This window comes from Spodoptera frugiperda, chromosome 26 (genome assembly GCF_023101765.2).
Source record: "Spodoptera frugiperda isolate SF20-4 chromosome 26, AGI-APGP_CSIRO_Sfru_2.0, whole genome shotgun sequence".
Taxonomy (NCBI): domain Eukaryota; kingdom Metazoa; phylum Arthropoda; class Insecta; order Lepidoptera; family Noctuidae; genus Spodoptera; species Spodoptera frugiperda.
In genome coordinates this window covers 9,653,200-9,680,295 of record NC_064237.1, presented here as the reverse complement: position 1 = coordinate 9,680,295, position 27,096 = coordinate 9,653,200, and the positions used below count along the sequence as shown (strand labels likewise).

The window sequence follows — 27,096 nt, the reverse complement described above, 5'->3', positions numbered from 1 at the left end:
TTCGGAAGTCGGTGTTTCTCGGTATTATTTGTTTGATACTCAGTATCGCAACTAAAAAAGTCAGTTAAAATTCTCTATCTCAATAACTACTTTATTTATTTGTATTGTCACAGTCACTTAATTAACTTTATTGTGATTTCTATGTAAGTATGAAGTTCCATTGGCAATTTCTGGTCTTCTTCATCAGTTCCTCTTCAAAGGTTACTTTTTGACTGTAAATGCTTCAATTCTAGATGAATATACCAAAATCACTATATAGTTCCCTATAATATTTGAGGAGTTCCCTCGATTTCTCTAAGATCCCATCATCAGATCCTAACATAGTGACAATGGGACCACCTCAAAACTATCTACTTTCGAACAAAAAAAGAATTTTGAAAATCCGTCGACAATTGACGGAGTATTAATTAACTTTATTGTGATTTCTATGTGAGTATGAAGTTCCATTGGCCATTTCTGGTCTTCTTCATCAGTTCCACCTCTTCAAAGGTTACTTTTTGACGGTAAATGCTTCAATTCTAGATGAATATACCAAAATCACTATATAGTTCCCTATAATATTTGAGGAGTTCCCTCGATTTCTCTAAGATTCCATCATCAGATCCTAACTTGGTGACAATGGGACCACCTCAGAACTATCTACTTTCGAACAAAAAAAGAATTTTGAAAATCCGTCGACAATTGACGGAGTATTCGATGAACAAACATACAAAAAAAAAAAAACATACAAACAGCCGAACATAGTACCTCCTCCTTTTTGTGAAGTCGGTAAAAACTCACAGAAATTAATAAACATGAACATGGTAAATATCCCGTTTTCAGTTCTAATGATAAAAAGAAAAAAACTTTAATTGATAATTTAGCTATTGAACTTCGTATTGGTGCTACCGAAATTTGTATTTTATATTTAAACATATAGAATTGCTTATGGATAATATAGAATTTTCTGTCTCGAGGCCATTTATAACTATATAATATATATAGGTGCCTAATTATATGTGTACTAGTATAGTAGAGTTTCTATTCGCTAGATTATAAATAATTTAGTATTATTGGTTTAGTTCTCAAACTTTTAGAATACTTTTTTTAGCTTATTATTTAGTACTTATGTAAGTTTGTATATCTAAGTCCTATTTTGTCTCGATCTTTTAAACTTATACGCTTTTTATACAGTTAAGTTGACATTAAGAAAACAAAACATGGTTAATAATCTATATATTAATACGTGATGCAAAAACTTTGGACCGCTTTTTACGAAAATTGCGCGGACGTAGGAGCATAAAATTTGGTACACTTATAGTTTATGAGTAGGAGAAGTGCAGCAAATATTAGCGTACTAATATTTTTCAAAAATAATGCTTATAAAGTACATTAAATCAATAAATAAAACATTACACACACATGCATAGTATCTGATCGTATTTGACAAAACGTCAAAATCGATAGACATTGCGATGATATTCTCACGTCTCATATGAATAGAGTTTTATAAAAGAGTTTGTTTGAGTTTGAGTTAAATAAAAATTATCCTTGAACGTATGTTAAGTGGTATTGTAAATTAAATCGTATATGGTTGAATTTCGACCACTAGGCGACCACTAGTTTACATTAATCACTGGATTGTCTGACTAAGGACCTCAATAAACGATAGTAACGCCGCCGTAACTTTTGATACGGCAAAGCTACGAACTAAAACCGCTTTGTGTGAAGTCTGTTCGTTCTCGATACAAACGGTAGATGGCAGAAAGTTTTTAAATTCAATGTTTTGGTTTTGACTTCAGTATATAAGAAAATAAAGATTGACTCAGTTAATAGATTTCAACTTTTGTTATACTTAGTACGAAAATTAAATTTTTGATTATTGGAACAACTAACCAATCTCTGGAGTCCGTCGTATTGAATTAAATCTTTATTTTCGTACCAAATTATTGTATTGCCCGTACTTAAAATTTTAAAAGGTACGTAGATTTTAGGTTCACACGCAATATAAAATATTGCTGTGAAGTAGTTGTGCCAGTTTTTATATTTGTCTTTTTAGCAACGCATTTATTTTTTATTGTGTTTTTTAATTTTTTTTATTGTACCTAGTTATTTTTTTATTTATATAAGGTACCTTTTTGATGATTTTTAATTCTTTGACTGCCAACAAAATCTGTTGAAGGCAAATCCTCCGCTAGCGCCGGTCATTTTTGCCCCCCATGGCGTTTAATGTGCAAATGATTTTTACTGATGAATTTTTTTAATGTTTTTTTACCTTTTCCTTAAGTGACTGCCATATAATACAATCGATCGTGTTGTGTCATGTATTTTATTCTTAAAACTTGTTCTAATTTGACACTGCCTTCTTCCATTACATTCGATTTCTTGTTAGTGAAGAAAGCTAAACGTTTTACTGCTTTGATGTAATAAAAACAATTGAACATGTGAAATAAAATTGAAATATATTAATTCCAAGTTTGTGTTTTCTTTTCTACAGTCCTGATTAATATTACTGCACAATTGCCGATACCAATGTCTCAGGAATGACGTGATTTAAAAAAATAAGGTTATTTATTAATGTAGTACCCCCGTATAATAAATACACTATAGACCTCTATAGTAAGTGAAAGGAATTAAATTGCTGATGATGACAAATACATACGTAGGTAACTACGGGCGCAGCACAGTAGTAAATCTTTTTTCATTGGATATTCGACTTTATCTTCTGAGGACAATAAAGTTGCTAATCCAATAAAGTTTAACAGAAAGGAGTAAGTCGTCCAGCTGGTCGCGTTACCTCTACATACGTAAGAATTGGCTCCACAAATCATGGGTCATTGACCTTGATAAGCGCGTGGCTTAAATAGAGAAACTGCTTTTGTTTATCCGTTAGTCAATTATTTATAAATTCTACATTGCTTAAGTACCGTTATTACTATAACACGGTGTTACTATATTTAGATGCCATTCACGTTTAGTACAGTCAGCCATCAAAAATTCATATTATGTTTCAGCTAAGTGTATATTGCTTCTAAAAATTTGAAACGATACAATTAGTTTAGTAAAGTAAATAATGACTGCTATTGGAATAACATTAAAAAAAATAGGTATACTAATGAAAGTCAAGCTTATTTTCGGTAAAAAACGACCTTGACATTTATTGTTAAAAAAACATAACGCAGGTAGGATTCATATCTGCAAATGAATATATTACAATATATTTAGAAAAGGATCATGAATTTTCTAAGATGAAGAAGAAATAAAAACCAATTTTGATTGATATCAACTATTATGAAACAGTAAAAGTTTTAAGTTAAGTTTACATTTTGATGCTTTAGAGTATCCTATAACTCATTGCTGAATTTATTTAACTATAAAAATAATTATGGTTATTTTCTCCCCACAATATTGTAACTTTCATTACGATACATACGTCATGTATAGCAGCATTCACTACATCCTTTAATGTACCCTATGTTTCACAAATAAAAACTTAGTCAATTTGAGTTTTAGCTGCAGACAATATCCCGAACCCTTGCACATAGGTACCGCTCACTTTTTATGTGGCTACGGCTATCAAATGTCTAAGAATCAAGTAGCCAACTATTTTATAGCAAAAAAATAAATAAACAGAAATGCTAATACACGTGTACCACCACAAATTGTTGCTGCCTGTACGTCGAAGATAAATCGGTACAATCAACATATGATTCATTATAAATAGAAATCATCTCTATGTAACAGACGTGTCATTACTAAATTGACTATTTTATATTTAAAAAAACGCGAATAAATATGTATTTTTTTTCAACCTGCGTAAAAATAGCAAATTGCTGTGTGTGTGAAGTGATGTAGGTACGAGTATATGTGAAAAACTATGTAACTGCTTGACATATTTTGATGAGGTGTCTATATAATGATTGTAAAGTAATACTTGAAGGATGTTTTGTTTATAGACGATTTATTTTGTAGTTATGAATAATTAAATAGTGGTTTGGATTAAGCGTGTGTGAAATATTTTTTATCAAAATGTCACAAAGTCACAGGATGCAGTATTTGGCGGCATTTGCCGGTAAGTTTATCATTGTTGTTATATTAATTTGTTCCTAAGTAAGTAGGTATTAAATCTCAGGAAAAAATAAAATAAATAAATGTAACTCTAAGCTACTGCTATAACATTTTATACGCTCAAACTTCATAGTTTAATAAACCTCATAACAGCAGGCAAAAATAATTATAGGATATGCTATACATGGTGTCGCTGAAGTCGACGTCCAAATGGTACCAGGTGATCTGCAAAGTTCCAACTGTTATCATAAAAATATAAAAAAAAATCTATAGTTTTTAACTTACTATACTATATATCAAATAGCTAAATATTACACCAGCGCTGTGGTTCCTACGTTTTCCAGTTATAGAGTACTAAATAATTATAGATAGTTATGGACTAGTATAACGCACTTTCATCCCCATCATATAGATGGTTGGCAGACCACAACTGTACATTGCTCATGAAACTTTCTGCCTCGCACAGCAAAACTGTAGAATGAGTGGTTGTTAGTAGTATTTGCGAACCAATACGACCTTCAAACCAGCCAAAAAAAAAAAAAAAATAGAAGAAAATATCGTATTCCCTATTAAAAGGCCGGCAACGTAACTGTGCCTCCTCAGGTGTTGCGAGTGTCAATGGGTGACGCTGATCGCTTACCATCAGGCAATTCGTCAGCTCATTTGCCTCCCATTACTTAATAAAAACGTTATAATAACTATTTACTATAAATATTCCGGTGTTTACACTTTTATTTGCATAATTATGGCAACCTAAAATGTCATACGATAGGTAAATATTTGGTAGGTACTAACATATTTTTTACAGTTTAGATAACATGATACCTACAATAAATATGCAGAGGACACAGTATGTTATTACCTATACTAGTAAAAAACCAAGGTAACATTGCATTAATGCAAGCTACCTATAAGCTAAAAAAACCATAACCCTCCTTCTAATTAAGACACTGCCCCCAGATTATTTAGAGTTCAATTATCCCTGTTAAGTTAGCTAAGTACTTATCCGGAGCTGCGGACTACCTAGCGGGTTTACCGGGGCTCCTGCGTTTCTAGCCGGAGCCCTACTTGGGCTCCGGCGGAGTACGGGGTGGTTTTTAGTCAGTAAGAGTCTGACATTCTTTCTCGCTTCGCCCAAGAAGTCACGATGTGATGTTCCTCCCTTAAAAAAACATACATATAGAGCTCTATTATCCATGTTAAGTTAGCTTAGCACTTAATAATCTTAATCAATGCTACAATACTACAAAAAGGTAAGTATTTCCAATGATCTACAAGCAGGAAATATAGTATATTTCTGTGATAACATTAAGAAATACCTACTCGAGATAAGATGATGACGATAAGTACTTGACCTTTACATAAAGTAAAAGACATCTTATTCTGTTGTAGAAAATAGATAAGTGATGTAATGTAATATAATAAATAACCCTTGTCGTAATAGAATAAACATGGCCTTTTTTACTCAGAGGGCTTAGTACGAGTTTGTAAAACAAAAACGGCTCTGATTGGCCAGTGCGAATGAACCAACCAATCAGAGCGCGGAATACGCAAACTAGTACTAAGGGAACTGTTATAACATTTAGGCGCATATAAAATGAGAGTGTAATTATTTTAAGTGTTAGAGAGACAAGCTTCAGCACGAATGGGAAGGCTCGATCGGAGTGATACAACGGCCTCCCAGAAAACCGACGTGAAACTACGCTTGCATTGAGTGGAGTGAGGTTACTGGAGGCCCAATTACCCCCTTCCTAATCTGCGATTCCCCAAAAACCTTAAATTCCTAACGTAACGCACTGGTGACGCTTCTGGTGTTTCGGGTAGCCGTGGGCGGCAGCGATTTCTTACCATCAGATGTTTGCTCGTATACCGGATTATATCAACAAACTTGATTTAAGGTCTCGGGATTTTCCAAGTTAAAAGACACGATTTCATTTCAATAAAGGTCAAAATGCTGAAATGTTTACACTCGTACTATTTTCCAGTGTCAATAGCTACGATGACGACGAGTACTGCCTATTTCTGGACTGCCCCCATCCTGCCAAAGTTCCACAATAATGAGACCAGTATTGTAATATCGAATGTAAGTATAATTTACATTTCAATAGTCGACAAATCGCGAGGCATAAGTTAATATTCCTTGGTAACTTTTAAGGTAAATTAATAAATTGAAAAGCCCTTTAAATGATATAGGAATTATCGTTTAAGACAGATCTATTTTTCCTATGTATTAAGCAGCTAATACATAGGAAACATATTTGTTTATGTATGTACGTTTATGTATGTATGTACATAGGAAACATAGATGTCTGAAGTATGATTCCTGTATCAATGTTTGTCTTGTATCAATATTTGTACTCGTATTAGTAGTAAAAACTCCGCACCATAGTCATTTTGTTACAAACTTTACTGTTTTATTTTTCTAAAAAACGTTGCTCCGCACTATTATTTCCTCTTGTGTTGTGGGTGCATTTACATACATACAAGTTGACACGTTCACATGACACTTAGACTCGAAACATATGGATCATACAATCAGTTCCTCCGTGCGGGAATAGAATCACCGCCGCAATCAGCCACCGGGCTTACAGAGCAGTCTAATAAGTTTTCAGGTTTTAAATTAAATATTAGTTTTATACAAAGCATAGACTAACAGTAATTGCAGTATTGGTTCTTAACTAAACTGTAAAATAAAAATATTTATTTTACAGAGCGAGATCTCGTGGGTGGTGGCGATAATATCGCCAGGCATGGTCACAGGCAGCCTGGCCGCTAGCGGAGTGTCAGACAAGTTCGGCAGGCGAGTCACTCTACTTGCTAGTGCTTTGCCTTTCATTGTTGGCACGGTATGTATCTAACGTATGTCTACTGAATCCTTTAAGACACATGTCTAGTTGGTCTGTATTTATATTATGAGACATGCGGCGCGGCTGTTATAGTGCCGTATTTGTAAACAGTGTTCAAATTAGTTCAAAGACAATATTGCTTTTTGGCGTAACTACTGGATCTATTTCGCTCCTTTTACCTATATTGTCAGCCAAGATGATAACAAATATGTGGTTTAAATTAAGTCATAAGAGGTTTCCCCGTATATAAAGGGTATAAAACGAGGCTATATGAAAGGCGTTCTATATTGTAAAACCTGTACAATGTAGGCGCTATCTTGAGGATTGGCATGACCCATAATTACCTAAAGGATTAGATTGTAACATACAATAATAATTGTAGTTTGAATTCACAATTTTCTAACTCCTTTATGAACTCGCTATTATCTACCCGCTTTTTCAAAGTTAATGTATAAATTATGTATGTGATTTTCTATTTTCGCAGGTGTTCGTGTTGCACGCAACTAAACCCTGGTTGCTATACATCGGCAGGTTTTCGTGGGGACTTGGGTCCGGCATGATTACTACCGTAAGTTTTCATTATTTTCCGGAGCTGCGGACAACGTAATTGGATACCGGGGGACAGGTATCTGGCTCAAAGAAGGAGAGGGAACGGGGTGGTTTTTAGTTAGTAAGAGTCTGACACTCTTCCGCCAAATTCAAGGCGGGAGAAGTCACTGAAAGATTGCTCCCCTCTCAAAAAAATCTTCTTAAAAACTTTCACATACTTTGATCCCTGACCGATATGGCGTGCCTATGGCATATAAACCCAAATCTATATTATAGCAGCTATGTCCTGAATCTTATTTAATAGGACATGTGTAGGTAACTAATTGGAATCAAATGCCGAGCTTTTTATGAACAATTTGAAATTTAAATGCAATTACCAGCTCAATCGGGCTTGATGCGACCACTCCTGAAGTTCTAACGATTTCTATAATAATTTATTCTTTCTCAATTCTAAATCACTATTGGCAAGTGTCCACAGGTCCGCATCGTACGCATCGGATGGATCGTATCAAACGGATTGTATGCGCCCGTACGATACGGATCAGTGGACGCATTTGTATACTATACAAACTAAAATCCGTTGCGTGCGATGCGTACGATGCGGATCTATGGAAGCTTACCTTATGGTGTCATAGTATAAAATCATATACAATTTATAATAATGTAATATTCCTATCTTTTATTTACAGGTTACAAGCGTATATCTATCAGAAATAGCAGACAAAGAGATCAGAGGTACTCTAACAGCTGGCACAAGATTCATGTTCAGTTTTGGAGCTCTCCTAATGTTGGCAATAGGGTCTTTCGTGTCCTATCAAGTGCTAAGTTACTTCCTAATAGTAATGCCTATTTGCTACTTCTTAGCCTGTTGGAGGATCCCTGAAACTCCTTATTATTTGCTCAAAGAAGGCAAGGTGGATGTTGCGAGGAAAGAGTTGTTGAGACTTAGTGGGAGTAAGAACGAAAAGGTTTGTATAATGGCAAAGTATAGCACATGTGGACTGTCTCGTTGGTCGAGTGGTCGCCGTTGTGACTGCCGAACAAGGGGTCTCGGATTCGATTCCCGGGTCGCGCAAAGTATTACTAGGCTTTTTTCGGATTTTCGTAAATTTCTCGGAGTCTGGAATTGTGTCTAGGATATGGCAATAGGCTCACCCCCTATTACATGGGACTTATTATACAAATGGTGAAAGTGGGTGTACATTGTATAGTGGCATTACATGTCGTATTAATGTGGACCTCTGCCTACCCCTTCGGGGATATGTATAACACATGTTTGTATATAGTCTTGTTCGGCTTTGGTTATTACCCTTGTAGTCTTGTTTTACCTTCATGTTAAAATTCATATTATATGTACAATCAATTCTATTTAACCTTTTCTAAGAAACTAGTTTATCCGCATCGACCCAATAGTTTAACATGTCGAAATTCGACAAGTTATGTCTAAACCTTAGTCAATTCCACTCACATTTCTATTCACTAGATTTGATTAGCATTTTATACTTTTCAATTGTGATCTTAGGTTTGTATAGGTATAATAGCATGTTTTTTATTATAACTTTCCTGAGATATACTAAATTAATTATTACGTTTTCGGCTAACTCACGTAACTGTTTGACGAGGAACTCGACTAGTTTCAAGCCATGCTAGATGCTAGGTTTATATTCATGAGCAGCATTCTGCGACCCACGATGCAGTCGTGCTATTGCAGTCGAGTTTTTCAAACAGTTAGATGAGTAAGCCAATAACATAATAATTAATATATTTTTGCTTTAAGGCAGCTTAAAATCCTTCTTCTGTTTTTCAGATGATCGAAGAGAAGTTATCCCAAATGCGGTCAGATGTGAGGAAGGAGATGCAGCGGTCTAGTTCAGTAAAGGAACTGCTTACTGGGAAACAGTATAGGAAAGCTGTCATAGTAACTGCTGGTATGTTCAATAACAATATTTTTAGATCAATAGGAGCCAAGTAGGGCTGATGCCCATTTCGGAGCTGCGGATGCAGTAACAGGTAACCGCAGCTCCAGCTCAAAGCAGGAGAAGGAACGAGGTGGTTTTAGTGGTGGTAAAAGTCTGATACTTCCTCCCGCCTCACCCCAGACGGGAGAAGTTATTTAATGCTTTTCCTCCCTCAAAAAACAAAAGATCAATCTATACATAACCTAACATCTCTTTTCAAACCCCAAAATGGAGGGCAAAAAGCATTATAATATTAAGTGTTTACCTAACAACTTTTTCGCCCATTATGTTATGAGAACTACAGTGCATGCACGCCGCACGGTACATATTTTAATCTAATCTTTAAAGTGGAAAGAAATATCTTTGACAATAATTACCTACCTAAACTGGACTACTTTAAAAATATAAGGCGAGTTATAGACAGTATTAAATTCCACATTAAAGCTTGGTATTAACAATAAATAATCTTCGTTTAATCCACTGTTTTTCAATTCAAGGTCTTCGATTCACCCAACTCTTCGCTGGCAGTATCCCGATCCAACAGTACATGGGTCGCATCATTCAACAAAGCAACTGCGGCTTACCAGTTTCAACGGCCCTCATTATTTTCGGAGCAGTGAGATTTGCAGTCGGTAAGAACAAACTTACTTGTGATCAAATATGCATTGGACTTTACCTTGCGGGAACTATTGCGCTAATGCTAACTCCAAGAGCTCTGACTTGAGCATTCATGAATGCAAATGAGATCGTGAGAGTTTTAGTTTATAGCTTGGAAGTTATACTGAGTCTGTCAGGTCGACAAGTCTTAGATCACCTGTTCAGGACACTTATTCGTCTATTGACTAGCTCTGTAATAACTTATCCTAATAACTTGTAAATGTACACAGTTATTAGGGAACGTACTTCTTTTTAAAGGCCGGAAACGCACCTGTGCCTCCTCTGGTGTTGCGGTGGTCGGCGTTGATCGCTTACCATCAGGTGTCCTACTGCTTGTTTGCCCTATTCCATAAAAAAAGTTATGTATAATGTTAATCTGGCAATTTCTGTTCTCTATTGATTTTTTATTAGTCGAGGCAAATATGAGTGTTACGCCTATGGAAATGTCGATGATACATACAGTCTTTTCTCCTCTTTCCAGGTTTGATATCGCCAATGATCGTTGACAGGGTGGGCCGTCGTCCACTGCTCATTTACTCCTATTTGGGCTCCTGCGTGATGCTTGCCATGGTCGGAGTCTACTTCTTCCTCCAACAAGTCATTGGCATCGACGATGAATCTTCAAACCCATTCCGTTTCGTCGTATTCGTAGGGATTATCATTTCTATAGTTATATCTAGTGTAGGTTTTGATACTTTAATATTTATTATTCCGTCAGAAATCTTCCCTTTAAACGTAAGATCTGTGGCAATGACTGTGTTAAATATTTTTTCTGCCTTCATAACTTTTATTGTAGTGAAAGGGTATCAACCAATGGAGGACTGGACGGGGCTGTGCGGAGTATTTTGGTTATACGCTGTTATGGCGTTTACTGGAGCTATATTTACATATGTTATCGTTCCAGAAACGAAAGGAAAAAGTTTGAGAGAAATACAAGTGGAATTGCAAGGTGATATATACGATACACCTGATGATCAGAACGAACAAGGTGAAGTAGAGATCAACGAAAACACAGAATTAAAAGATATCACGAGATGAATGATGTACTGACTTTTAGATTGATTTAAAACCTGTTAGTATCTGATGCTAGGTATTGGCAATTATGGATTAAAAAAGATGAAGCTTTAATTAAAATGTTTTATTAGAAGATTTGTGGTATTATTTATATCGAATAGACTTGATCGTTTAACTTTAATCGATTATGACATATGAATAGGTATAACACATTCTTAGATTTTTTATTTACTTATAAAAACTTAGTTGGTTCTCAAGTTTTAGTTAAAGGTTTTGTTTGTAGTTTCAATTTGATAGCACATATGTTACAAGAAGCAAAGTAAGTAGTAAGCAGTAATAAGTCTTTTTTTTACCAAAGATTTGACCTTAATGTTTTTATTCATTTGGTGGCCATGTCTGCCTACATATTGTTTTTTTCTATGAATTATCTTAAGACGGACTTACCAGCAATGCCGTAAATAGTGTAGCACAAACGTTTAGATTGCCATGATGATTGATCATCATCAACAGCCTACAAGTGGCCACTGCTGACCAAAGGCCTCTTCTTGCACAGAGAAGGTTTGAGTATTAATCACCACATGTGCTCAATGCAGGTTGGCGATTTCAAGTTTAACCTATAATTAGAACTTGTAAGTCCAGGTTTCTTCACGATGTTTTCCTTCACCGTTTGCCATTGGTTTCTAACATAATCTTAGAAAGTACATATAACTTGGAAAACGTCATATTGGTACTTGACGTTGGTAAGTTTCCGACCCACACTCGTCTTAAACTTCCGAGCCGCCATGATATTTTTTGACACAATACATGTTACCTATATATTTAATAATTTATTTACACCGTGATGTCATATTTTTTGCTTAAACGCTTCAATATTGTGAAATAACATTACATACGTACAATCAGTTCCTCCGTGCGGGTATAGAATCCGCTAAACGGCACCGGGCCAACACTGCAGTCTAAGCAGTTTTAAAGTTTTAAGTAAAATATTAGTTTTATACAAAGCATAGACTAACAGTAATTGCAGTATTGGTTCTTAACTAAACTGTAAAATAAAAATATATATTAACTAAACTGTAAAATAAAAATATTTATTTTACAGAGCGAGATCTCGTGGGTGGTGGCGATAATATCGCCAGGCATGGTCACAGGCAGCCTGGCCGCTAGCGGAGTGTCAGACAAGTTCGGCAGGCGAGTCACTCTACTTGCTAGTGCTTTGCCTTTCATTGTTGGCACGGTATGTATCTCTACTTCTCTTTATTTTTTCTACATTAGGATTAAAAATACGTTGCTCTACATTAGGATTTTCTCCTGTGTCGTGGGTGCGTTCACATACACATCACACCCAGACCCGGAACAACAATTTGTAGATCACACAAAGAGTTGCTCCGTGCGGGATTCGAACCTGCGACACTTTGCGCGGCAGCCAGTTGTCCAGCCACCGCACCAACCGTGCTGTCAAAGACACATGATGTCTATTCTAATGTCTATTTTCTGTATTTGCATGGTAGTTTAAAATTGGGCAGTTCAATTAATTTATTGCTATCTACAGATAAAGCTGGAGTCTATGTATAGGGCTAAAACAAGGCTATATGAAAGGCGTTCTATATATAATTAAACCTTTACAATATAGGCGCTATCTTGAGGATTGGCATAAACCATTATTAACTAAAGGACTAAATTGTAACATACAATAATTGTAGTTTGAATTCACAATTTTCTAACTCCTTTATGAACATATTATCTACTCGCTTTTTCAAAGGTAATGTATGAATTATGTATGTGATTTTCTATTTTCGCAGGTGTTCGTGTTGCACGCAACTAAACCCTGGTTGCTATACATCGGCAGGTTTTCGTGGGGACTTGGGTCCGGCATGATTACTACCGTAAGTTTTCATTATTTTCCGGAGCTGCGGACAACGTAACAGGTTACCGGGGCTCCGGCTCAAAGCAGAAGAAGGAACGGGGTGGTTTTTAGTCAGTAACAGTTTGACACTCCCTCCCGCCTCACCCAAGGTGGGAGAAGTCTTTGGATGATTACCAACCTCAATTTTTTTTTTCATTATTTGAATCTTCTTAAAAACTTTCCCATTATCTGATCCCTGACCGATACCGCACATGGAGTATCAAGCCAAATCTATATTATAGCAGTTATGTCCTGAATCTTATTTAATAGGACATGTGTAGGTAACTAATTGGAATCAAATGCCGAGCTTTTTATGAACAATTTGAAATTTAAATGTAATCCCTTGCTCAATCGGGCTTGATGCGACCACTCCTGAAGTTCGTTACAATTTCTATAATAATTTATTCTTTCTCAATTCTAAATCACTATTGGCAAGTGTCCACAGGTCCGCATCGTACGCATCGGATGGATCGTATCAAACTGGTTGTATGCGTCCGTACGATACGAATCAGTGGACGCATTTGTATACTATACAAACTAAAATCCGTTGCGTGCGATGCGGACCTGTGGAAGCTTACCTTATGGTGTCATAGTATATAATCATATACAGTATACAATAATGTAATATTCCTGTCTTTTATTTACAGGTTACAAGCGTATATCTATCAGAAATAGCAGACAAAGAGATCAGAGGTACTCTAACAGCTGGCACAAGGTTCATGTTCAGTTTTGGAGCTCTCCTAATGCTGGCAATAGGGTCCTTCGTGTCCTATCAAGTACTAAGCTACTTCCTAATAGTAATGCCTATTTGCTACTTCCTAGCCTGTTGGCGGATCCCTGAAACTCCTTATTATTTGCTCAAAGAAGGCAAGGTGGATGTTGCGAGGAAAGAGTTGTTGAGACTCAGTGGGAGTAAGAATGAAAAGGTTTGTATAATGTCAAAGTACTACATAATACATGTGGACTGCCTCGTTTGTCGAGTGTTCGCCAGTGTGACTGCCGAACAAGGGGTCTCGGGTTCGATTCCCGGGTCGGGCAAAGTATTACTGGGCTTTTTTCGGATTTTCGAAAATTTCTCGGTAGTAGCACGGAGTCTGGAATTGTGTCCAGGATATGGCAATAGGCTCATCCCCTATTACATGGGATTTATTATACAAATGGTGAAAAATGGGTGTACATTGTATAGTGGCATTACGTGTTGTAATGTGCACCTCTGCCTACCCCTTCGGGGATAAAAGGCGTGACGTTGTGTGTGTATAACACATGTTTGTTTATACAGTCGTGTTTTGTTTTTGGTGACGGAATACATGTGTACATATTCTTGTTCGGTTTTGGTTATAAAACTATCCTTGTAGTCTTGTATTACCTTCATGTTAAAATTCATATTATATGTACAATCAATTCTATTTAACCTTTTCTAAGAAACTAGTTTATCCGCATCGAATTGTTGTTGTTTAATATGTCGAAATTCGACAATTTATGTCTAAACCTTAGTCAATTTCACACACATTTCTGTTCACTAGATTTGATTAGCATTTATTCTTTTCAATTTTAGTCTGGAATATTGTATAGGTATAATAACATGGTTTTTTATTATAACTTTCGTGAGATATACTAAATTAATTATTACTCACGTAACTGTTTGACGAGGAATTCGACTAGTTTCAAGTCATGCTAGAGGTTTATATTCATGAGCAGCATTCTGCGACCCACGACGCGGTTGCACTGTTGCATTCGAGTTTTTCAAACAGTTACATGAGTAAGCCGATAACATAATCATGTTTTTGTTTTAAGGGAGTCTAAATCCTTCTTCTTCGTTTATTAGATGATCGACGAGAAGTTATCCCAAATGCGGTCAGATGTGAGGAAGGAGATGCAGCGGTCTAGTTCAGTAAAGGAACTGCTTACTGGGAAACAGTATAGGAAAGCTGTCATAGTAACTGCTGGTATGTTCAATAACAATATTTTTAGATCAATAGGAGCCAAGTAGGGCTGATGCCCATTTCGGAGCTGCGGATGCAGTAACAGGTAACCGCAGCTCCAGCTCAAAGCAGGAGAAGGAACAGGGTGGTTTTAGTCAGTAAAAGTCTGATACTTCCTCCCGCCTCACCCCAGACGGGAGAAGTTATTTAATGCTTTTCCTCCCTCAAAAAACAAAAGATCAATCTATACATAACCTAACATCTCTTTTCAAACCCCAAAATGGAGGACAAAAAGCATTATAATATTAAGTGTTTACCTAACAACTTTTTCACCCATTATGTTGCATGAGAACTATAGTGCATGCACGCCACACGGTACATATTTTAATCTAATCTTTAAAGTGGAAAGAAATATCTTTGACAATAATTACCTACCTAAACTGGACTACATTTAAAATATAAGGCGAGTTATAGACAGTATTAAATTCCACATTAAAGCTTGGTATTAACAATAAATAATCTTCGTTTAATCCACTGTTTTTCAATTCAAGGTCTTCGATTCACCCAACTCTTCGCTGGCAGTATCCCGATCCAACAGTACATGGGTCGCATCATTCAACAAAGCAACTGCGGCTTACCAGTTTCAACGGCCCTCATTATTTTCGGAGCAGTGAGATTTGCAGTCGGTAAGAACAAACTTACTTGTGATCAAATATGCATTGGACTTTACCTTGCGGGAACTATTGCGCTAATGCTAACTCCAAGAGCTCTGACTTGAGCATTCATGAATGCAAATGAGATCGTGAGAGTTTTAGTTTATAGCTTGGAAGTTATACTGAGTCTGTCAGGTCGACAAGTCTTAGATCACCTGTTCAGGACACTTATTCGTCTATTGACTAGCTCTGTAATAACTTATCCTAATAACTTGTAAATGTACACAGTTATTAGGGAACGTACTTCTTTTTAAAAGGCCGGAAACGCACCTGTGCCTCCTCTGGTGTTGCGGTGGTCGGCGTTGATCGCTTACCATCAGGTGTCCTACTGCTTGTTTGCCCTATTCCATAAAAAAAGTTATGTATAATGTTAATCTGGCAATTTCTGTTCTCTATTGATTTTTTATTAGTCGAGGCAAATATGAGTGTTACGCCTATGGAAATGTCGATGATACATACAGTCTTTTCTCCTCTTTCCAGGTTTGATATCGCCAATGATCGTTGACAGGGTGGGCCGTCGTCCACTGCTCATCTACTCCTACTTAGGCTCCTGCGTGATGCTGGCAATGGTCGGAGTCTACTTCTTCCTCCAACAAGTCATTGGCATCGACGATGAATCTTCAAACCCATTCCGTTTCGTCGTATTTTTAGGGATTATCATTTCTATAGTTATATCTAGTGTAGGTTTTGATACTTTAATATTTATAATTCCGTCAGAAATCTTCCCTTTAAACGTAAGATCAGTTGCAATGACCGTGTTGAACATTTTTTCTGCTTTCATAACTTTTATTGTAGTGAAAGGGTATCAACCAATGGAGGACTGGACGGGGCTGTATGGAGTATTTTGGTTATACGCTGTCATGGCGTGCACTGGAGCTATATTTACATATGCTATCGTTCCAGAAACGAAAGGAAAAAGTTTGAGAGAAATACAAGTGGAATTGCAAGGTGATATATATGATACACCTGATGATCAGAACGAACAAGATGAAGTAGAGATCAACGAAAACACGGAATTAAAAGATATCACGAGATGAATTATGTACTGACTTTTAGATTGATTTAAAACCTGTTAGTATCTGATGCTAGATATTGGCAATTATGGATTAAAAAAAGTTGAAGCTTTAAATAAAATGTTTTATTAAAAGAGTTGTGGTATTATTTATATCGAATAGACTTGGTCGTTTAACTTTAAATAGATTATGACATACGAATAGGTATAACACATTCTTAGATTTTTTATTTACATATACAAACTTAGTTGGACTCAAGTTTAAAGGTTATATTTGTCGTTTCAATTTGATAGCACAATTATGTTACAAGAAGCAAAGTAAGTAGTAAGCAGTAATAAGTATTTTTTACCAAAGATTTGACCTTAATGTTTTTATTCACTTGGTGGCCATGTCTGCCTACATATTGTTTTTTTCTATGAATTATCTTAAGCCGGACTTACCAGCAATGCCGTAAATAGTGTAGTACAAAGTAGTAGTAGTAGTAGATTGTCATAATGATTGATCATCATCAACAGCCTATAAGTGGCCACTGCTGACCAAAGGCCTCTTCTTGCACAGAGAAGGTTTGAGTATTATTCACCACATGTGCTCAATGCAGGTTGGCGATTTCAAGTTTAACCTATAATTAGAACTTGTAAGTCCAGGTTTCCTCACGATGTTTTCCTTCACCGTTTGCCATTGGTGTCTAAATAATCTTAAAAAGTACATATAACTCGGAAAATGTCATATTGGTACTTGACGTTCGTAAGTTTCCGACCCACACTCGTCTTAAACTTCCGAGCCGCCATGATATTTTTTGACACAATACATGTTACCTATATATTTAATAATTTATTTACACCGTGATGTCATAATTTTTGCTTAAACGCTTCAATACTATGAAATATTATATACGTTATTACAAATACGTTTTTTGTTGTTAAACATACCTGGAATAGGTAATCACTAGTCAGTGTCAATAAAAATATGGTTAGGTATTTGTATTACCGAGCCACGTAGTACCAACTACTTATAGATATTTTCCAATATTCAAATACTCAAACACAACTCAATTTGAAGACTCTCAATAAAATATTTGTCGCTACAAATCTATACTAATATCTTTAATATAAAAATGAAACATGAATGTTGTTAAGTTCAAATCTCGAAAACAGCTGAACCGATTCCGTTAATATAAGAAAAAAATGTAATTCTGGAGAATTGAAATGAGGTCGGCGCGTTATTTTAACGAGTAAATAAACAAGAGACAGTGTATAGTAAGAATATTTTAAAGTAAGTATATTTGTAACGAATTGGTTTAAAAAGTATTACCGAACCGCTTTTAAATTATTACACCATTTCGAATTCTAAGTACATTATCACTGATAACAAGTGAGTGGCCAAGAACGGGCCGATAGTATTTTATAAGATGACAATGATAACGTGATTTACGCACTACCTGCCTAAAATTTAGTAGCATTTCAGTATTCGGCCGTTAGAATGGGGGACACGCTCAAGGCCATACAATGGAGACAATTCCATATTCCATTTAAATTTTCAGGAAGAAATTTTCTTTAGTAATATGCAGTACCTATTATACTTCACGTTTGTAATATGTTGTCCTATGTAATAATAACATTGTGTACTAGCTTCTGCTAGCGGTTTCATCCATGTTCCCGTGGGATAAAAAGTAGCCTATGTTTTATCCCAGATCATAATCTATCGCTATTCCAAATTTCATCTCGATCCCTTCAGTAGTTTTTGCGTAAAAGAGTAACAAACGTTGATGCTCACAAAATTTCCCATTAAAATTATTAGTGGGATATATTGTATAGTGTACTCTGCATACAATAATTAAATAAATATTAAAAAAGATTGCACGGTTGGAGTAGTGGCTGGGCAACTGAACACGGCTGCCGTGCTACGTGAAGCGGGTTCGATTCCCGCGTGGAACAACTCTTTTTGTGATTTACAAATTATTGTTTCGGGTCTGGGTGCCATGTGCATGCGAACGTGTATGTTTGTTAACGCACCCACGACACAGGAGGAAATCCTAGTGTGGGGCAACGATTTATTAAAATAAGGTTTCTATTTTATTATTTTCTCACACGTTGACCGACTCATTTCAGTTTATCAGATAGATAAAACTGAAGGTTTCAAGCCATATTAAAGTAAATAGATCATATGTAAATAAACCTGTCAGAGGTTGGTTAAAAAGAGGTTTAATAACCATTTTTTTGCGAACAATTGACACGTTAATAACTTATAAAGAATATTTAGATCCTGCCTGTACGAATTTGGAATTTGTAATAACATGTCGATTTTTGATTAGAACAACTCTGAGTTCATAGTCCATATAGGTAAGAACAATTACTATGGTTATAAAAGTACCGTCTGGATATACGTCTATCTCTCTCTGACACATAAGAGCACAATGCTCAAAAATTTAAAAGCCAGTCTTTATTTGGTAGTGTGTCTTGTATAGTCTATGACACCTTCTTGCCAATTCTTTTGCTACAAATCTAGAATTGTTTTTGTAAAATGTACATAATACAGGATGGTGATCTTTTGAAATAATTCGCGTAGTTTGTAACGTTATGTCTAGAATGATTTTAGAACATGATAATGGAATTTCTGACCTTATATGGGACAGATATGATTAATAAGATTGTCCAGTTGTCAATAAAACTGCCTCAGCTTCATGATTTGATATAAATCTACAAGATAAGAGATCAGCCTTCAGACACATCATTGTTTTAATAATGTTTTTTTTTTACATCACTTGATTTGATAAAAATGAATCATTCAAAGATTCGGCTTACTGGCGTGTACTAGTGTGTATTTATTTGTTAAGATAATATTTTAAGATATTTCATTGTAGGAACGTGAATGAACGCTACAGTTCAAGGTAGCAATGGTTGGTCTAATTTGAGTCTTGTTTTAAAGGTGTTAGAATATTTTTCTGGATGAAGTGATTCATTGTGAGAAACTACAGTTCAAGGTAGCAATGGTTGGTCTAATTTGAGTCTTGTTTTAAAGGTGTTAGAATTGGTTTTTGGATGAAGCAATTCTTAGTGAGTGGGATACACATGTGATTATTATGGAGAAAGGAAGAAGAGCTCAATACCTTGTAACCGCGGCTGGTAAGTGTTTTTTTTAATACATATCGATCATTGAAATGCTAATTGATCTACGCGATATATTTTGCAATATTAATTTATATACATAACATAAATGGTGAAAAGTGGGTGTACATTGTATAGCGGCATTAAGTGCCGTAATGTGCACCTCTGCCTACCCCTTCGGGGATAAAAAGCGTGACGTTGCAAGTTATTTATATACATATTCGGAATCACCGATTTTTTCTCAATAGAATGATATATACGACTCAATATCGCAAAAATGTATCTTAGATCAATTTATTGGCATCTCAGCCGCCGATATAAGTATACTCATTTGGCTTTCAATACTAAAGAGGTAAGCAGAGGTGTCAGGAGAGAATATAAAATATAACACTCATATTTATCAGTTATTATGAATCTCTTATAAAAGGAAGTAGGTCTGTTATTGTTAAAGTCTAATTTAAATAACAACGAGTGTGATAATATTGTTATTGGTCAAAAGGTCGTAGCTGTTACAAGTGAGATTGTTGGGTTCATAGCCTGTGTTGTATAAAGTATATTCACTGATAGAGTGGAATAAAAAATGTGCTCAGTGTTTCACTCACTCCTCGTAAATTATCGTAAAGGGACGGGGTGCATTATATAACAAAAACAACTGTTTACTAGCGTAAATATATTGAGAAAAGCTTTACTAGTTTCGAGTCACAGAAGAGTTCTTCATCATAAGCAGCGTGTACAGAGACGGAGACGTCGCGCGGCGGACGCAGAGTAAGCGTCGCGGCATCCTTCCGTGGCGCGATGACTGAAGAATCTCTCTGTGACTCGAAACTGGTAGAGCTTTTCTCAATATATTTGTTACGTGAGTAAACAGTTGTGTTTAGTTAATTTAGTTTGTCTCTCGATTTGAGCATCAGATTTATGATTATCTGTACATAGTAGTATAGAGCTAAGATAACGCCATGCACTCATAGCATCTATTCGTAGATAGTAGACTAAATCCATATTTTGTTAATTTTAAGTGGCCAGGGCAAGAGTATTGTTTTGATTCATACACGATCCACAATACGTCTGGGTGTAAAAATCTTTTTACAACTACCACTTATCCTCATCTATGAGGCCCGTGGTCAAGGAATACAACAGCGTTAACGTTTATGGGATTATATCTATAGATGGTGAAAATAACCAAGCCCGCAAGTTCTTCTATTTTCATCTTCCTATTTATTTCTTTTTTCAGTATCCCTGGCTGCTATCGTAGCTGGAGCCACACAGGCTTGGAGTACACCCGTCATACCGAAGTTCCACAACAATGAAACTAACATCGCCATAACAGACGTAAGGTTTACCTATATGTACCATCTTTAACATATTCTCAAGGTCAAACGAGTCCGGAGCTACGGACTACCTAGCGGGTTTACCGGGGCTCCGGCTCGAAAAGCAGGAGAAGGAACGGGGTGGTTTTAGTCAGTAAGAATCTGACACTCCCTCTCGCCTCGCCCAAGGCGGAAGAAGTTATTGGATGATTTTCTCACCTCAAAAAAAAAAATAAAATAAAAGATGTAAGGTTTATATGTACCATTTTTAACATATTCTCAAGGTCAAGTGAATATTTTTTTATAACATAATGCTTCATGTCATTTATTTGGCTTTAGAATATCTTTATTTCTCACGAAGAATCACAAACATAATGCATGCAAATGGTACTCGTATGGGGCAAAAAATCGCCGTTGCTAGGGACCTGTCGAACAATTATTATGAGTTAGTTTGTTCTTACTTGTTGTATATTCTTTTGTAATATCTAAGTAAAAACGTAATGTGGTGGCCCGGAGATTTAAGACGCCCGCTTCTCATGCATGACACTGCGGGTTTGCAACCTACCAACGGCAAGTACCGATGTAACATTTTCCGAGTTATATGTACTTTCTAAGATTATTTAGACACCACTGACAAACGGTGAAGGAAAACATCGTTAGGAAATCTAGGCTTATAATTTCTGATTATAAGTTTGAAATCGCCAACTCGCATTGAGCAAGCGTTGTGATTAATGCTCAAACCTTCTCCGAGTGAGAAGAGGCCTTTGCTCAGCAGTCACTACACTAGGCTGGTGATGTGACTTGTATAAGCAATGAAACACTAGAAAATTTTGTAAAATTTCCTTTCAGAATGAGATATCATGGATGGCCGCTATAGCGTCTCCAGGGTACATGTCTGGGAGTATGGCCACCAGGTTTATCTCAGACAAGTTCGGGAGACGAACAGTTGTTCTGGGCAGCGCACTGCCGATACTCATCGGAACTGTAAGTCGATACTGGTGTTATTCATACTGAGGTACTAATAGTTACTGTTTAGTGCAACATTGACAACAGAATTTGTATTATTTGCAGTTGGCTTTAATATTTTTTTTGCTCCTGTGTTATCATTGCCCGACACTAGGATTTTTTCCTGTGTCGTGGGTGCTTTTACAAACATACAAGTACACATACACATGATACCCAGACCTGAAACAACAATTGGTGGATCACACAAAGTTGCTCCGTACGGGAATTCAGTCCGCTACACATGGCGCGGCATTCGGTTGCCCAGCCACCACGCCAACCGTGCAGTCAAAAGTTTATAAACACTCAATTTCACATGAGCTTACCAATGTATAATGAAGAATTAATGTTGTGTGTTTTCAGACAGTCCTTCTAACGACTGCATCAGCACCATGTCTTTACGTGACGCGCTACCTATGGGGCTTCGGTAATGGCATGTATGGAACAGTAAGTCGTTTTGGAAATTTACTATCTGAACTCGATCGTTCTAGCGTTATAGGGGAAATAATTCTAATTAACTCTCGAAATTAAAAAGCTATAATAAGTTATGATATAAGCCTTTGTAATAGAGCATAAGCATATTACCATATTATATAATATATCGAACATAACTCCAGTCAAACTCTGAGATATTTTTAAATATCTTAACAATTGTCAGATGAAACAAGAAGAGGTAACCATATCTATAGTTCAAATATCCCTCGCTACTTTCACCTTTCGTAGATAATACAACAATAGAAAATACATTGCGTCTCATCTCGGTACACGACGGGTTAAATACCTTTTTTTTTGAGGGCGGAAAATCATCATTTAATGGCTTCCTCCACTCCCTCCTGCCTTGGGCAAGGCGAGAGGGAGTGTCAGACTCTTACTGACTAAAAACCACTCCGTTTCTACTTCTGCCCTTCGAGCCGGATCCCCGGTAAACCCGCCAGGTAGTCCGCAGCTCCGGAGAGTTAAATACCTTATGAGTAACACAACATAATAGAACATTGCTTTTTGTCTGACTGAAAAAACTAATTATTTCAAGTATAGAATAAGAAAGTTATCTATTTTCCAGGTGTCAGCGATGTACCTAGCTGAAATAGCAGATAAAGAAATAAGAGGAAAGTTAACTGCATCCATCCGCTTTACATTAAGTTTTGGTAGCTTCATCATCATGTCGGTTGGGCCGTTCATGTCTTTCAACGCCATCAGCTACATATTCCTAGTCTTACCAATTTGCTACTTTGTGGCCTGTAGCTTCATCCCAGAGACTCCATACTTCTACTTGAAGGAAGGAAAAGTGAATGCAGCACGAGCTTCTTTGAAGAGATTGAGTGGAGATAGAGATGAAAAGGTTAGCATAAATATATATTTTTTTATTTAGTACAGTATATTTGATGAGACATCTAAGTGTGCTTCGCCACGAATAGGCCGGCTCGACCGGAGTGATACCACGGCCTCACATAAAGTCGACGTGAAACAATTACCCCTTCCCAATTCCCGATTCCCTAACTATCCTTTAATTCCAATCCCCGCACAAGGTGTATTTTTTCTTGGACAAGACAGAAGTCTCTGTAATTTAAAAACTATATGACTTCGATTTTTATGTCTTCTTAATAATAGTTAGAACCTTGCCGATCACCTGGTGCCATTTGGACGTCGACTGCAGGGACATTATGTATAGAGGAGGTCTATAGTTTAACAGTAAACTGTCTCATGCCGATGATGCGATGGATTTGTACATTTTTTATAAAATTTTCAGGTTATAGAGGACCGGTTATCAGCGATGAGGCTGGACGTCCAAAAAGAGATGCATCGCTCTGGTTCTGCTAAAGAGATGTTTACTGGGAAGAGATATCGTAAAGCCCTGATTATTGCATCTGGTTAGTATTATGATACTTATATCTTAAACGTATATTTTAAATATGAACAATATGATCATAATATTTGATATAATAATAAACATTAACGTTGTGACGTTACCTCTGCCTACAGAGGTGCACATTACGGCACGTAATGCCACTATACAATGTAGACCCACTTTTCACCATTTGTGTTATAAGTCCCATGTAATAGGGGGTGAGTCTATTGCCATATATTGGGCACAAATTCAGACTACTACTGAGATTTTTTGGAAAAACCGAATAAGCCCAGTAATACTGTGCCCGACCCGGGATTCGTACCCGAGACCCTCGACCCACTCGACCAACGAGGCAGTTGATATAACAATAGATACATACAAGCTTAAGGACGATAATTACATAGCTGAAGCAGTGGCTGGCGACCAGCTACTGTCAACAACGCCATGTGTTTAATTCAATATTTCCAGGTTTGAAAGCGACTCAAATAATGGCTGGACCGATAGCCATACAACAGTACTTCGGTCGCATCGTTCAAGAAAGTAAGACTAATGTAAACATATCCATCGTGTTGATAACATTCGGAGCAGTTAAATTTATTGTCGGTAAGGAAACTATTCGAGAAACATTTTCTTCATAACATAACGCAGCACTTTTAAATTCTGAAGCTATGTATCCCATATACAAGGCACTATTCGAGACCCTGAATTATCAATGGGAATTAAAAAAAAATCTGTAATAGCCAGACCCGTGGACTCAAGCAAGAAGCTATTGTTTTGTTCAAATCGAAAATAATTTTGTTTTCAAATCAGAAACTAATAATAAAAATCATTATTGTTACAGGAATAATATCATCAATGATAGTGGACAAAGTCGGGCGTCGTCCTTTACTCATCTACTCTTACCTAGGCTCTGGTATAGCACTCGGTGTAGTTGGAGCGTACTTCTTGATACAACCAACCAGCTCCCCGTATTACACCTATATTCCTTTCATAGGCATCATTCTTTCTAGTGTAGTGTCCATCCTCGGTTATGAGCCTATGGTTTTCGTCGTCTCCTCAGAAATATTCGCCCTTAACGTTAAATCAGTAGCAATGACCTACTTGAACATTCTGGGAGGTCTTCTTAACTTCTTATGTGTTAAAGGGTATCAGCCAATGAAGGATGTAGCAGGGCTTACGGGAGTATTTTGGTTTTATGCCACCTTCGCTTTCATCGGTGGTGCTTTCTCATTTCTTATGGTCCCAGAAACAAATGGCAAGAGTTTGAGGGAAATTCAGATTCAGATGCAAGGAGATTTGTATGACGAATCTTATGATAAGCCTCATAATGTAGTTGTTGATGATGAAGCTGAGGGTACAGAGCTTAAAAAGTTGAAGCAAGATGATACATGAGTGGAGATAACGGTCGGTTCTCACCGATATGAGGTATCTCTCGATATAGTGAAATTTTATGTAAAATAGGTAGTCCAAGATAGTCAATGAACAACAATACAAAGATCTTATAAACCTTGACCACAGGTTATGTAAAGATGTAATAGTAATGTAATTTATCAAAGGCATTTATACAAATGTGATATATATTATTTATAAACGTTTTTCTAAGAGACCGTATTTTTATTTCTAACAAGTTCGATAAAAAATTTGAACGAAAATGTCTAACGAGTTTAGTCACACAAAATGCGAGCAAACTGTGTCTGTTTTTCGGTGTGGTATTCGCAAAATGTCACAATGACACAAAACCTCATATTCTAGAACGCCATGTTTGTAAGTGGCGCGTTTCGGAAAATGGCTTACAGTTAGACCTATGCAGATTGGACAGGATTTTTAGAGTCACAAGCACTGTGTGGCTTTGATTAAAATACGGAATTGTGGTTACCATCCGAGCCAAATAACGAGAAAATATTGCTTTGGCTGACGCCTCACCGTGGCTCGTTTGATTGATACGAAACCAAAATGAGTTATACCACAAGTGCGCAACCCTTCGGACGTTCAGAATTGATGAACTAATTACCTTAGCGAATAATTCGATTACGGTTCCGTTTATAAAACGTGAGGCGAGTAATTTTTACGGACCCATTTATCGGATTAGGTTTTGTTGGGAGACAGACTCGATTAATGCGTATGAGCCCGGAGTTTGATGTAAAGGATATTGATGATGAGGCAAGGGAGGGTTGACAGGTTCCACACTTGATCGACAGCCTGTTAATTGCTATTTTGAATGTGTAAACACCGATGTGTACTGCTTGATGTCCATTTATTGGTGAGTTTGGAGATTACTAGAGGATCGTAGCTCTTTGTCATGATTTTATTTATAACCTCTTACATTTATGTGGAAGTAATCAGTTTAGTCGAGTCATCGTATAAATTAACATTATTATCGTAAAAAGGAAAGAAAATATAATTCATTTGGAGATTTATAATATTCCCCTGACATAAATCAACACTTTACACTTGAATTTAGCAGACCATAAGAAACTATTACTAAAACTTTGTTTAACCACCTTCAATTTAAACATCTTACGAGCCATCGATACACAAATGCCGTCTGTCTCGAGCACTAGTGGTGTGCCGTGCGGCGTGCAAATATTTATCGATAGTTTAACCACGAACGTGCACCTCTTACCATTACTGTCACGTTCCATCGCATTGGGAATGCTATATTGTGCGAAACAACGCTACCTAGGATTGCGTAATGGGGTGAATGAATATAACTGTTATTACTGCTATGATTTTAGAATGGAACATGATGTGGGAACGTGGTTTACATTTATTTAAATGTTTAATGGTATAAATTGATTAGTAACGTGTAGTATGGTGATTGGTATCGGATTGATCGTGTTTCTAGACTAAATTGTGGATTCTCGATTTCATGTTTATAAACGTAAAGTCTAATAAGTACCTATAATATATACTTTACCAGTATTTTTACACCAAATCGTTTCAGGGCTACTCTAATTTAACGAAAAACGAAGTTTCGTCCGGAACTTCGCAGATATCATACTACAATTTCATTTATTGCGAACTTTTGTGAACAAACGAATGAAATGAAGATAAATAAATAGGTTTTGATTTGAAATTAAAAATAAAACGTTATTTTAAGTAATTTTATTAGTAAATCAATAAAACCTATGGCCGAAAATTAAACGAAACTTCGCATTCAAGAACCGGAGTAGCCCTACAGTTCATTCAAGCTCAGTGAATTTCGTTATCCAAAC

At 36.4% G+C, this 27,096-nt stretch overlaps 2 protein-coding genes across 15 annotated transcripts; both read left to right on the top strand.

Moving 5' to 3' along the window:
• The first annotated feature begins 3,687 nt into the window (after positions 1 to 3,687).
• Positions 3,688 to 16,758, top strand: LOC118264330 (facilitated trehalose transporter Tret1-like). Of its 11 annotated transcripts, none has more exons than XM_050704776.1 (9): positions 3,689 to 4,051; positions 6,033 to 6,130; positions 6,759 to 6,893; positions 7,378 to 7,461; positions 8,132 to 8,356; positions 13,847 to 13,900; positions 14,800 to 14,920; positions 15,448 to 15,582; positions 16,090 to 16,758. In XM_050704776.1, the coding sequence occupies exons 1-9, from the start codon at positions 4,009 to 4,011 to the stop codon at positions 16,644 to 16,646; spliced, it is 1,452 nt and encodes a 483-aa protein (XP_050560733.1). In that variant the 5' UTR covers positions 3,689 to 4,008; the 3' UTR covers positions 16,647 to 16,758. The 11 variants fall into 11 exon arrangements, 10 of the variants coding, with proteins under 10 accessions (XP_050560725.1, XP_050560733.1, XP_050560732.1 ...); XM_050704771.1 differs by lacking the exons at positions 13,847 to 13,900; positions 14,800 to 14,920; positions 15,448 to 15,582 and adding exons at positions 9,250 to 9,370; positions 9,898 to 10,032; positions 10,539 to 10,742 and having other exon boundaries at positions 3,690 to 4,051; positions 8,132 to 8,410; positions 16,294 to 16,758; XM_050704773.1 differs by lacking the exons at positions 13,847 to 13,900; positions 14,800 to 14,920; positions 15,448 to 15,582 and adding exons at positions 9,250 to 9,370; positions 9,898 to 10,032; positions 10,539 to 11,006 and having other exon boundaries at positions 3,690 to 4,051; positions 8,132 to 8,410; positions 16,558 to 16,758.
• A 2,434-nt stretch (positions 16,759 to 19,192) lies between these two features.
• On the top strand, positions 19,193 to 25,485 carry LOC118264757 (facilitated trehalose transporter Tret1-like). Of its 4 annotated transcripts, XM_050704761.1 has the most exons (9): positions 19,193 to 19,518; positions 19,641 to 19,744; positions 20,958 to 21,055; positions 21,883 to 22,017; positions 22,399 to 22,482; positions 23,096 to 23,374; positions 23,783 to 23,903; positions 24,350 to 24,484; positions 24,723 to 25,485. In XM_050704761.1, the coding sequence occupies exons 2-9, from the start codon at positions 19,702 to 19,704 to the stop codon at positions 25,271 to 25,273; spliced, it is 1,446 nt and encodes a 481-aa protein (XP_050560718.1). In that variant the 5' UTR covers positions 19,193 to 19,518; positions 19,641 to 19,701; the 3' UTR covers positions 25,274 to 25,485. The 4 variants fall into 4 exon arrangements, with proteins under 4 accessions (XP_050560718.1, XP_050560717.1, XP_050560719.1 ...); XM_050704760.1 differs by having other exon boundaries at positions 19,194 to 19,744; XM_050704762.1 differs by lacking the exons at positions 19,193 to 19,518; positions 19,641 to 19,744 and adding an exon at positions 20,365 to 20,390.
• Positions 25,486 to 27,096: the final 1,611 nt, after the last annotated feature.

Coding starts and splice junctions, on each gene's coding strand:
- LOC118264757 (XM_050704759.1), top strand. CDS start 20,522: ATGACTGAAGAATCTCTCTGTGACTCGAAACTGGTAGAGCTTTTCTCA. Junction 23,904..24,349: donor AGCCCTGATTATTGCATCTG/GTTAGTATTATG, acceptor CAATATTTCCAG/GTTTGAAAGCGACTCAAATA. Junction 24,485..24,722: donor AGCAGTTAAATTTATTGTCG/GTAAGGAAACTA, acceptor TTATTGTTACAG/GAATAATATCATCAATGATA.
- LOC118264330 (XM_050704768.1), top strand. CDS start 4,009: ATGTCACAAAGTCACAGGATGCAGTATTTGGCGGCATTTGCCG. Junction 4,052..6,032: donor GTATTTGGCGGCATTTGCCG/GTAAGTTTATCA, acceptor ACTATTTTCCAG/TGTCAATAGCTACGATGACG. Junction 15,583..16,089: donor AGCAGTGAGATTTGCAGTCG/GTAAGAACAAAC, acceptor TCCTCTTTCCAG/GTTTGATATCGCCAATGATC.